At 33.4% G+C, this 12,865-nt stretch overlaps 1 protein-coding gene across 1 annotated transcript; it reads right to left on the bottom strand.

Annotated features, from left to right (window-relative positions):
* Positions 1-424: 424 nt before the first annotated feature.
* Positions 425-9,570, bottom strand: LOC115719149 (uncharacterized). The gene is made up of 14 exons (XM_061109006.1): positions 8,059-9,570; positions 7,829-7,981; positions 7,613-7,740; positions 7,316-7,526; positions 6,981-7,218; positions 6,751-6,901; positions 6,364-6,666; positions 2,549-3,881; positions 2,313-2,447; positions 1,871-1,998; positions 1,569-1,779; positions 1,235-1,472; positions 1,003-1,153; positions 425-922 (listed from the first exon to the last, which is right to left on the bottom strand). The coding sequence occupies exons 1-14, from the start codon at positions 9,434-9,436 to the stop codon at positions 617-619; spliced, it is 5,064 nt and encodes a 1,687-aa protein (XP_060964989.1). The 5' UTR covers positions 9,437-9,570; the 3' UTR covers positions 425-616.
* Between the last annotated feature and the right edge of the window lie 3,295 nt (positions 9,571-12,865).

Raw genomic sequence — 12,865 nt, 5'->3', positions numbered from 1 at the left:
CTCATCTTCAACTTCAATATTAAATCAATTCAAAGATGATTGCTTGGGTTAGCCTTGCAATAAGCAGAAGCTAATTCAACTAAACCAATTGCAGAAACAAATACATCAGATAGACAAACAAGCTAAATAGGCAGAAAATAAAACTTGGATATATAATTAAGGCTTTTTCTATGTACACTACTTATTACTAATCCAGTGAGGTTAATAAAATATCACCTAGGCAGTGCTTGCTTTGCCATATGTATTTTTATTTTCGGAGCATGGGGTAGACATTGACACATATTGGTCAAAAAGATAAATAATTCTGTTTGCAGAAAAAATCATAGGCCAAATCTACAGAAGTTATTTCATCTCTAAAGAAGGTGCAGAACCAAATACATCAATAGTTAATTGGTTAACATGTGTCATGACCATCTACACATGATTGGTTAAGAGAGAAAAAAAAGTTGAATATTCACTTTTATCATCAAGATTAGCACAATCTAGGAGAACCATTATGAATTTTCGGCATATAGATCCAATCATCATTGCAATTTAAACAAAATAAACAGAAATTATCATGATCTAAGTTCTCAAAATTCAAATGGGGAAATCCATCATTTTGTTGTATGAATTCTCATCGCCCTTCGACAGTTGTTATGCTTGTATTGCATGATGGGGGCTTAAGAATAGAGGAATGAGCTCCTTCCCACAAATCTGTGTTAGAGAAATAGGCTGGTGGTTTGGGTTGAGGCAATATGCTCTTGTCACTCAACATTTGAACGACGGAAGACATATTAGGCCTATCGTTACGTTTTTGTTGCACACACAAGAGACCAATGTGGATGCAACGCAAGGCTTCTTCGATGTTCATATACGGATTACTTAACAAGCACTTTTCAATAAGCTTAAAAGCATTGCCTTCTTTCATCAAAGTCCATGCCTAATAAACATTATAAAAATATAAATAAAAAAGAAAGAGCCATTGTAACATTTAAGAAAGTTTTTTATATGAACACTTACCAATCCATTGAGGTTAAGAAGGCTATCTTCGTCGTAAAGGCTTCTACTTTTCTTTCCACTTACTATTTCTAACACCAACGTGCCAAAACTGAATACGTCAGATTTTATTGAGAACAGACCATTGGAAACATATTCAGGTGCCATATAACCACTGCATTTGTATAATACTATTTATTAGTATGCAATATATTTATAACAAAGCAACTAAAATATTTTCAAGGTTATGACTTACTAAGTTCCTACAACTTTCTTTGTGGTTCCTTCCATTTGGTCTCCACCAAAAGTTCTAGCCAAACCAAAATCTGAAATCTTCGGGTTCATGTCTTCGTCAAGTAGCACATTACTGGCTTTGAGATCTCGATGTACAATTCTCAATCTCGAATCATGATGAAGATAGAGAAGTCCCTTAGCAATTCCACATACAATTTTGTAACGCTTAGGCCATTCTAGTAGTATGCTTTGCCTTTCATCTGCAAATGTTGGCATCTACTTTTATTAGAACAAAATTGGCAACTTATATATTTATAGAACATCACATGTACTAAAAGAGGTGAAAAGAGTCTTGCCAAAAATGAAATAGTCAAGACTTTTGTTGGACATGTACTCATAAACCAATAGCTTCTTTTCTTTATGAATGCAATAACCAAAAATCTTGACAAGATTCCGATGTTGAAGCTTAGCAATGAGTTTAATTTCATTTTTGAACTCACTGGCTCCTTGTCCAGAACACATTGATAAGCTTTTCACAGCAATTTCTTGACCTCCTTCCAATGTACCCTTTTACATGACAATAACAATAATTATTTACCATATTAAGAAAGAAAAGAAAAAGAGAATTTTCGAAAGCAGATTCAAGAGAAAAGTTTACTTTGTATACAGGTCCAAAACCACCCTCTCCAAGCTTATTATTCTCTGAAAAATTATTAGTGGCAAGACTAATTGTATGTAGATGGAAAAATGGAAGCTCCAATTCATCATCTTTGTTTTCGTTTCTCTCTGGAAAATTACAAGTGGTTTAAGGATTAAAGCCTCAAAACAAATAGAAAACAAAACAACCTTTTGACCATCTAAGATTTCCTAGAGATTATATGATAACTTGATGTTTTTTGTATTTTAGGCCAAGCTAATTGTAATATTAGTTATATACTATAAATGGTAAAGCTTTATAGTAGCTTTAAGAATGTGTTAGTTACACAATTAGCTAGAATTTTTTTGCAAATAAAATAACTAAAAAACCATATCTAAAATGTATTATAAATTAGTATCTTATGTGATATTTAAGTAAAATGCAGAGAAGAAAGTTATGTTACCAAAAATGTGTGTCTTCCTGCAAATGCAAAAGGCAATCAAAAGAATCCCACCACCTAATCCCATCACAATACTTATAATCATAACTACCCTCTTCACTTTCACCTTCTCCTCTCGTTTAGGATCAGTCCTTGATTCTTCAAATACAATAATTTTTTGAAGCAGATAAACAAACAAAAGCAAACATTATTATTAGTCAAACATAACAAACCAAAACAAGAACACATGTAAAACGAACCTATTTTCGAATTTGGTATTCGAATGTGTGTAGTTTGTCCTCCACCACCACCAGAAGGAAGTTGTCTAATATCAAAAAGATCTCCAAACCAGAGGACACAAACAGTGTCTGCTACAAAGACATTAGACTCAGAGTATGTAAAGCTATAAGCCATACAAGAGCAATTGGTCAAGCATTTACTCTCACATTCACTTGCATTGTTACTCTTACTCACCAAACTATTTTTAGTATCAGGCACTCTCATGCCTAAATATTCCCGAAATTCTTCTTTCTCTTCATCATGGCAACTCGCGGGACTGTATAATCTTTCACACCCTTCTGACCATTGTTCTTGATTCTTTTGCTTAAACCCTTTTAAGCAATAACATATTCCATAATCCTGTGTTATATCTGTGACATTACATTGTGAATTAGCTCCACAAAATCCATAGGAATCACATTGGTCTCCTGGCCAGATTAAGCTATACAAGTTTTCTCTCCAATCCTGGTGTTCAATACTTCCATCATCTTTCATGACAATTCTTGAGATCATTGACTTGTTATTTTGTATGTAAAAAACTTCATCATCATTGTAAACAAATTCATAGCCAGAATTTTGGCTTGAACTTATGCTATCCCACATCCCTTGACGATAGAATATTGCAGTTCCATTACGGCCAATTAATTGAGGATATGTATGGAGTTCTTCATCAAACTCAATCCCATAAGTGAAATTTCCATAACAAGGATCATCAGAGCTCTTCCACGACGATAATCGCCTATTGAGACCTCTCCTCAAGTCCCATCCCAATTTCATTCCTGGCAACAATGAATCAGTAGGATAATCAAAACTTTCCCACAAGTAATTTGTTGTGTTATCATCTTTCTCATCTCTCAAAACCAAGTTACCATTATCCAAAAGCTGAACCAATGGTTTCGCGGCTTGTTTAGATGAGTTTGTAGACCAAACAATTTCTCTCTTATTATCATTTTCTTCTGAAGAAAGCACAAGATTTCCTCTGTTGTCTATACTCAACAAACCAGATGTTACAATGATTGGTTCACATCGGTTTGCAACCCAAACTACATCTGAATAGCTTGTAATGTTGTTATACCAAATTCCAAGATAACGGTGGTTGAAGAAACCACCTGTTGGATTAAAGAATCCCAATGCAAACCTTCCTTCTTTGGATACCAATAAAGTTTTGGATACCAATAAAGCATTAATGCTGTTATGATCTCCAAGAACATCTGTAGATCTAATGGTATCATTATGAACCACAGCAAAAGTTGTTGTAGTTACACAGAAAAGTCTCAAAACAACTAATAATAAGGTAACAAGAAAAGAAACCAACTCCATTTATATTAATAATTTTCTAGTTCATCATTGTGCATATTAATATGCTTTAGTAGTTTATTAAGTTATTAGTTTTTTTGGATAGTTTGTGGAAAAGTCTTTGGTCATTGTGGAAAAATGCATATGGGAATGAAAGCTCAGTATATAAACTCACTTGATCTAAGAGAAACTTTATTGTTTGTTGGGTATTATTCATCCATGGGTAAAATTAAGAAGATATTTTTATACTTATTTTTTATCTAATTAGAAAAATTTCTCATTTTTATATCATCATCGGTTCGGTTGAAAAAAAATTATAAAAAAAATTAAATTTGACTTAATTAATTTCAACATTAGTATTTACTACTAAATATCAACATTACATTTACACTAACTTTAAATATAAAATTTTGGAACTATGAATTAATAATTAATGATTTCTTTTGTGAGAAATTTTATATATAAAACAAATTTAAATAATATCGTAATATTTTTTTTAATAATTATATTTATTTTATTATGATCATTTTATGACTGTAAATGAATTAAAGTTTATTTAAGGAGAAATAAAAACAGTCATAGTGTGATAATTATTAATAAAACATGTGAATAAATTAATATAAAAAATAAAAAATTAAATGATAAGAATTTAATTAATTAATGTAATTATTAAATCTTTATAAAATTAATAATTTTGTTCTCTCATACCCAAATACAACAAATAATAATGATATAACACTCTAACTAAAATAATTTAACCATATGACACCTACTTGTGATGTTGGACATTTTAAGTAAAGAAAATGTCTCATTTAATAAAAAAACTACCACACTTGCCTTTTCTTTTTTGAGGCAATAATATATGGAAAGGAATGCATGTGGTAGTGAATGCTTTTATCCCCACATTTGACTCAGTAGTCATCTTCAACATTAAATCACTTCAAACATGACTGATTGCTTCTTCATTGGGTCAGCCTTAGTAAGCTAAATAGAAAGAAAATAATAAATGGATTCAATTAGCAAGGCTTGAATCTTCTTTTTTTAGGAACTTGTAGACTAACAAATACTTTTTTATTATTTTGTCATATATAATAATAATAAAAAAAAGTAATGGGAAATTCTACAATGCATCCCCTTAAAATGGATATATTGATGCACCCGAAATAATTTTTTAGTCAAATCTTTTCTCATGGTCATGTACGTTATAGTTATTTAAGACATCCTACAAAATTTAAGAAATTTGGAAAAGTTTAACACGCCGAAAATTACGTTCAAACAGTGTGTTGCACGCGTGACTATTTTATTTTATACGCGTGTAAAATAGACTGTTCGAACATTGTTTTCTATATTGTAAATTATTCGGAATTGTTCAAAATTTTGTAAGTTATCTTAAATAGCTATAACATACATAAATATGAAAAAAAAAAATAGACTAAAAAATTTTTCTGGATGCCGAAACAAGTCAAGTGTGTATCAGTACATCCCTTTTAAGGGGGTGCATTGTAGAATCACCCAAAAGTAATTTGTGCAAAAAACAAAAATTAGTTTTTATTTTTATGTACTTAATTTATTATTTTATTTTTTTGGCAAAGCCCTTTTAGATTTTGTTAGGGGCTAATTTTTAAAATTAGAATAAAGTCTTCAAAATATTTAAAACGGCATTGGCTAGATATAATTGTCAAATATCAACTAAATAGCTATTGTATATACTTCTGTATATAACTCTAGAACCTCGAAATCAATACAATAATAATTTAATTAATATTTAACAGTAATATTTAACTAGCGTCTCAAATTTATAGAAAAAAAAGGTAAACATTAATAGGTTTTGCCAACAAAAAAATAAATAAAAAAGTTAAATGTATAAAAATTAAAACATAATGAAATTTCGCCAAAAATTACCCTAAAGAAAACACAAGATTTTCTGTGTCATTTATAGTCAATGAGCCAAATGAATGTTTGGGTTTGCAGCCCAAACTACATTTATACCCAATTCCCAGATAACCATTATTTGATGGAATAGTTTTGGAGTAAAGAATCTCAGTGCAAACCTTCCTTCTTCAAATACCAATAAAGCTGTGTTGTCTCATAGAACATTTGAAGGTCTAATGGTATAAACCACGGCAGAAGTTGTTCTAGATTAGTTCATGATGTTGAATTAGTTTTTACACTTGTTTGTGGAAAGGTCTTGGTCCTTGTGGAAAAATACAATGTGGTAGTGAAGTTTCAAACTTGACAAGAGCAACATTATTGTTTTGTCTTATCTTAGCTTGTTTTGTTATATTAGATAGTGTGTCAAATATGACATAGTAATAGCTAAGAAGAAAGGAACAACACATTATCATCATCTCTTTATTGATCACCAACTGGTTTACAAAGAAATTACAAAGAAAGTTCTCTTAGGAACACAAACGAGTTACAAGACTTTAGGAACAAAGCTTCTCTCTAAGTTCTCAAAGTTCTTGTCGGAAACTACATTGATCTTTTGTGTGAATTCTCATCGCCCCTCGACAGTTGTTATGCTTGTATTGCATGATGGGGGCCTAAGAGCGGGGGAATGAGCTCCTTCCCATAAATCTGTGTTAGTGAAATAGGCTGGTGGTTTGGGCTGAGGCAATATGCTCTTATCACCCAACATTAGAACGACAGAAGACATATTAGGCCTATCAAACGGTTTTTGTTGCACGCACAAAAGGCCAATGTGGATGCAACGCAATGCTTCTTCCATGTTGATGTGTGGATCACTTAACAAGAACTTTTCAATAAGCTTAAATGCATTGCCTTCTTTCATTAAAGTCCACGCCTAATAAACATTATAAAAATATAAATGAAAACGAGCTAAGAACCAATGTAAAATTTAATAAAGTTTTTTTCTATGTACACTTACCAATCCAGTGAGGTTAAGAATGTTATCTTCGTCGTAAAGGCCTCTACTTTTCTTTCCACTTACTATTTCTAGCACCAATATGCCAAAACTAAACACATCAGATTTTATTGAGAATCGGCCATGGGAAGCATATTCTGGTGCCATATAACCACTACAGTTGCATAATACTATTTGTTAGGGTGCAATATATTTATATTAAAGAAACTAAAAGAATTTTCAAGATGACTTACTAAGTTCCTACAACTTTGTTTGTGTTTCCTTCAATTTGGTCTCCACCAAAAGTTCTAGCCAAGCCAAAGTCTGAAATTTTGGGATTCATTTCTTCATCAAGTAACACATTACTAGCTTTGAGATCTCGATGTATAATTCTCAATCTTGAATCATGATGAAGATAGAGAAGCCCCTTAGCAATCCCACATACAATTTTGTAACGCTTAGACCAGTTTAGTAGTATGCTTTGCCTTTCATCTGCAAATATTTGTCATCTACTTTTATTAGAACAAAATTGGCAACTTATATATTTATAGAACATCACATGTATTAAAAGAGGTGAAAAGAGTCTTGCCAAAAATGAAATAGTCAAGACTTTTGTTGGACATGTACTCATAAATCAGTAGTTTCATTTCTCTATGAATGCAATAACCAAATATCTTGACAAGATTCCGATGTTGAAGCTTAGCAATCAGTTTAATTTCATTTTTGAACTCATTGGCTCCTTGTCCAGAACACATTGATAGCCTCTTCACAGCAATTTCTTGACCTCCTTCCATTGTACCCTATTATGTCACAATGACAATAATTTTTTACCATATTAAGAAAGAAAAAAAAAAAGAGAATGATATATTGAGTGAGAAAAGCTTACTTTGTATACAGGTCCAAAACCACCCTCTCCAAGCTTATTAGCCTCTGAAAAATTATCAGTGGCAGTACTAATTGTATGTAGTTCGAAAAATGGAAGCTCCAAGTCGTCGTCTTGGCTTTTGTTTCTCTCTGAAAAATTACAAGTTGAAGAATCAAAGACACCGAACGAAGCATGGGATAGTTTCACATCAAAATGTAGAGAAGAGAATCATGTTACCAAAAATGTGTGTCTTCCTGCAAATGTAAAAGGCAATCAAAAGAATCCCACCACCTAATCCCATGATGATACTTATAATCATAACTACCCTCTTCACTTTCACCTTCGCCTTCTCCTTCGCCTTCTCCTCTCGATTAGGATCAGTTCTTGATTCTTCAAATATAAACAAAAGCAAACAATATTAATAGTCAGATTTAACCAACCAAAACAACAACACATGTGAAACCAACCTATTTTCGAACTTGGTATTCGAATGTGTGTATTTTGTCCTCCACCATCACCAGAAGGAAGTTGTCTAATATCAAACAGATCTCCAAACCAGAGGACACAATTAGTGTTTTCTAATACAACACTAACATTAGACTCAGAGTATATAAAGCTATAAGCCATACAAGAGCAATTGCTTGAGCATTTACTCTTGCATTCACTTCCATTATTAGTCTTACTCAACCAACTATTTTTAGTATCTGGCACTCTCAAGCCTACATACTCACGAAATTCTTCTTTCTCTTCCTCATGGCAACTTGCAAGACTGTATAAACTTTCACACCCTTCTGACCAAGACTCGGGGTTCCATTCTTGTGGATTATCGGGGTTCCATTCTTCTTGATTCTTTGGCTTAAAACCTTCCAAACATTGACACATTGGGCCATGCTTTATACTTAAAACACATTGTGAATTAGCTCCACAGAAGCCATAAGAGTCACACTGGTCTACTGGTGTTGTAGCAGAAATAGACCATTGTTCGCGGTCTTCAGTACTCCCTTCCCAACGAGAAACACTTCCATCATCTTGTAAGACAAGTATTGAGACCATGGACTTGTTTTTTAGGCTGTAGTAAACTTCATCATCGTTTTGTACAAATTCATAACTAGAATTTTGGTTGGAACTTATGGCATCCCACATTCCTTGACGATACAATATTGCAGACCCAACACGCACAATTAGTTGAGGATATGTATGGTGTTGTTCATCAAACTCAATCCCATAAGTGATTAGATCACCATCACATGAGTCAAAAGAGTTATTCCATGATGATAAACGCCTATTGAGACCTCTCTTCAAGTCCCATCCCAATTTCATTCCTGGCAACAATGAATCAGTAGGATAATCAAAGCTTTCCCACAAGTAGTTTGTTGTGTTTGCATCTTTCTCATCTCTCAAAACCAAGTTACCATTATCCAAAAGCTGAAACAATGGTTTCGCGGCTTGTTTAGACGAGTTTGTAGACCAAACAACTACTCTCTTATCATCATTGTGTCGAGAATAAAGCACAAGATTTCCTCTCTTGTCTATACTCAAGGACCCAGATGATGAATCTTGTATCGGATTACATCGGTTTGCCACCCAAGCTATAGGTCCATAAGCTGTAAAAATTCCCAGGTAACGATTGTTTGATGATGAATTAGTTGTTCGAGTGAAGAATCCCAGTCCAAATACTTTTTGTTTGGATACCAATAAAACAGTGTAGTCAGTACTGATATTATCTCTCAGAACATCTGAAGGTGTAATGGTATCATTCTGAACCTCAGCAAAAGTTGTTGTAGACACAGAAAAGAGTCTCAAAACAAGTAATAATAAGGTAACAAGAGAAGAAAAGAACTCCATTTGCTATTAGTATTTGGTTTAGTAGTTTGCTCTATATTGCACCATAGTGCACTGCATATTAATATTTGGCTTGTTTGTGGAAAAGTCTTGGTCATTGTGTTGTGGAAAAACAGCATATACACTTGCTCATGTAGTAGGATATACTTTAATGTAAAATTGTTCAGATTCAAATTGAGTAAATAAGTAGTTTCAACTGTACACTAATTAATTTTTGTTTCTTTTAAAAAAAAAAATAAAGGTTTGATCGGGTCATACCCGACCCGCTTATTCCGAGTTGGTTATACCCGACCCGCTAATTCCAGGTTGGGTTATACCCTCCCCGGTATATTAGTGTTAACAGGTCAGGTCAGAACAGGACTAATCCGACCCACTAATTCCAGGTTGGGTTATACCCGCCTGCTAATTCCAGGTTGGGTTATACCCGACCCGCTAATTCCAGGTTGGGTTATACCCGCCCCGGTATATTAGTGTTAACGGGTCAGGTCAGAACAGGACTAATCCGACCCGTTTGCTATTCCTAGTTGATATATGCTTGAAGTCTTGCAAGTTAGGTCCACAATTTCTTGCTTGGCTAAAAAAAAGTTGAATCGGGTCAGACCCGAGTCGCTTATTCCGGGTTGGATGGTATGTTAATGTTAACAGGTCGGGGCGGGCCAAGGCGTTGACGGGTCGGGACGGATCAACCTGTTTGCCATTCCTAGTTGATATATGGCTGAGGTCTTGCAAGTTAGGTCCACAATTTCCTACTTGGTTCAAAACTTAAATAAATATCTTTAGTCTTGATATTTCACATTCTGAATTTCTTGCTAATTGGCTTTTGAGCTGTCCTTTGAAATTTCTAAATCTATCTTTGTATCAATTTGGTGGTCCTATTCCACCTCATAACTCAAAAATCTAATGTAAAGAGGCTTCTAAAAAAAAAGTGGTCGTAAGGAAGGAGGGAAGATGCACCCCCTCAGCGCGCAGGAGGGTCTCGAGGACCAAGAACAATAACCAGCAACCCTAACCAGCAACCCCGACAAGATCGAACGATATACATAATAATCACATAGGGTTTAAAGTGAAAAAACATAGAAGATTAAGATTGCGTTTGGTTGGAGGTAATGAAATGAAATGAAAAGAATCGGAATGTCATTACAATAGAACTACATTTTCACTATTTTAAATAGTGGAATGACTATTCCATTTTGAAACGAAAGAAAATAATCATTCATAGTAAAAGAAATTATTTTCTTTTCATGCATTTTAAATTAAATTTCTGTCATGTACTCATTCTCATTTTTGTGTTTTAACTACCCTAATATCTTAACAAATTTTTAGTAATATCTGTGATAATATTTTATCAGCTCCAAAGAAGTCCATTATCAATTTTGAGTTCATGATGTTGCTAATAAGATTCAAGAGGCACAGCAACGTGAATTAATGGTATTGGTGTAAGTAGTTTTAAGACATACTTTGAAAATCTTGGTCAGTCAATGTGGTATTGAATACACTTTTAATCCCCAACAATACAATGATATACATCTTAATTATAACAATTTAGCTATATGACACCTACTTGTGATGATTAAGACATGAAAATGGAGTTAATAGCATATGGATGGTAGGTTTCAGAAAAGAGACAACTTAATTATATATTTGTGGAAAAACCTTAGTAGGGAAGGGATGCATCATGCATGTGGTAGTGAATGCTCTTATCTTATTATCCCCACATTTGACTCAATACTAATCTTCAACTTCAACTTCAACATTAAATCAATTCAAAGATGACTGAGTCAGCCTTGCAATAAGCAGAAGATAATTCAGTGAGGTTAATATTAGGAAAGTGTTTGGATGTAGCTCACCCTGAAAAAATTGACTTGCATTACCTTATTAATGAAGTGCATTGAGTATATACCAAAGTGAACTGTGCAAACCAAAGTGAGTTGTACAATTATCATTTTTATGACATAATGTAAAACTACATGAGTTGTTGTCAGCTGTAGATTTCAGCGGCTCTCTGCAGTTGTTATTAAGCTCAAGCTAAAGGTTGGCCACATGCCTCACTTCCTCATCGCTTATAATATCGAAAAGAAGCAACTTTTGAACTGAAACCATATTTGGGAGTATCTGGTTTGTTACCCTTTCATGAAGAGCACACCCTTCTGACCAACAGATTGTATTCCAATTTTCTTTAATCTTTGGTTCAAAGCCTAATAAACAATGGCAGATTGGATTAGTTGTTATGTCACATTTTGAATTAGCTCCACTCACAGTAGCCATAGTTGTCTCACACAGCTACTGCAACTGAGAAATGAAAAGCCATAGTTGACTCATGAAAACTCTTTAGATTACAGAGTGATCTTTGAGATTGTACACAAACTTGTACTCATGGATGAATAGTTCAAGTATGGTGTTGTTGTTCATCAAGATCAATCCTTAAAGAAAAATTCTCATTACAAGGGTCATCGAAACTCTTCCATATTGATAAACATCGAAAATATATTAGATTACATTATCAAAATATTTTAATGTATATCAAACCAGAAGAGAAAGCTCTCATCTCATAAATCAAATTTAATGTCATCATCATAAAATATCACCTTGGCAGTGCTTGCTTTGCCATATTTATTTTTATTTTCGGAGCATGTGGTAGACATTTAACACATATTGGTCAAAAAGATAAGCTTCATTAATTTCTTTTCTGTTTGCAGGGAAATTCATAAGCCAAATCTGCAGAAATTATTTCATCTCTAAAGAAGATGCAGAACTGAATGCATGAATAGTTAATTAATTAACACATATCATGATCATCTACACTTCATTGGTTATGCATCTAAATTGAAATGCACAATCCTCAGTTTAATATTGACAAAAACTAAAATTCCAATTCACAACATAAAAAAAAAGACAATAATTGCTAATTATAATCAAGATAATTCAATATTCACTTTTATCATGATCTAAGTTCTCAAAATTTATATGGGAAACTCCATCAGTTTGTTGTATGAATTCTCATCGCCCCTCAACAGTTGTTATGCTTGTATTGCATGATGGGGGCTTAAGAACGGAGGAATGAGCTCCTTCCCACGAATCTGTGTTAGTAAAATAGGCTGGTGGTTTGGGCTGAGGCAACATTTTCTCACCACTCAACATTAGAACAACGGAAGACATATTAGGCCTATCATTAGGATTTTGTTGCACACATAAGAGACCAATGTGGATGCAACGCAATGCTTCTTCCATGTTGATGTATGGATCACTTAACAAGCACTTTTCAACAAGCTTAAATCCATTGCCTTCATTCATCAAAGTCCACGCCTAATAAACATTATAAAAATATAAATAAAAAAGACAGAGCCACGGTAATATTTCGTAAAGTTTTTGGTATGTGCACTTACCAATCCAGTGAGATTAAGAATGCTATCTTCGTCATAAAGGTCTCTACTT

This window comes from Cannabis sativa, chromosome 2 (genome assembly GCF_029168945.1).
Source record: "Cannabis sativa cultivar Pink pepper isolate KNU-18-1 chromosome 2, ASM2916894v1, whole genome shotgun sequence".
NCBI classification, from domain to species: domain Eukaryota; kingdom Viridiplantae; phylum Streptophyta; class Magnoliopsida; order Rosales; family Cannabaceae; genus Cannabis; species Cannabis sativa.
This window is presented reverse-complemented; position numbering and strand designations above follow the sequence as displayed.

Bases quoted from the DNA above. Each gene is read 5' to 3' on its own strand.
- LOC115719149 (XM_061109006.1), bottom strand. From the start codon at position 9,436: ATGGAGTTCTTTTCTTCTCTTGTTACCTTATTATTACTTGTTTTGAGA. The intron at 6,667-6,750 runs GTAAGTGTACAT...AATGTTTATTAG, and splicing joins TTCTTAACCTCACTGGATTG to GCGTGGACTTTAATGAAAGA. The intron at 1,154-1,234 runs GTAAGTCATAAC...ATACAAATGCAG, and splicing joins AAGAAAGTTGTAGGAACTTA to TGGTTATATGGCACCTGAAT.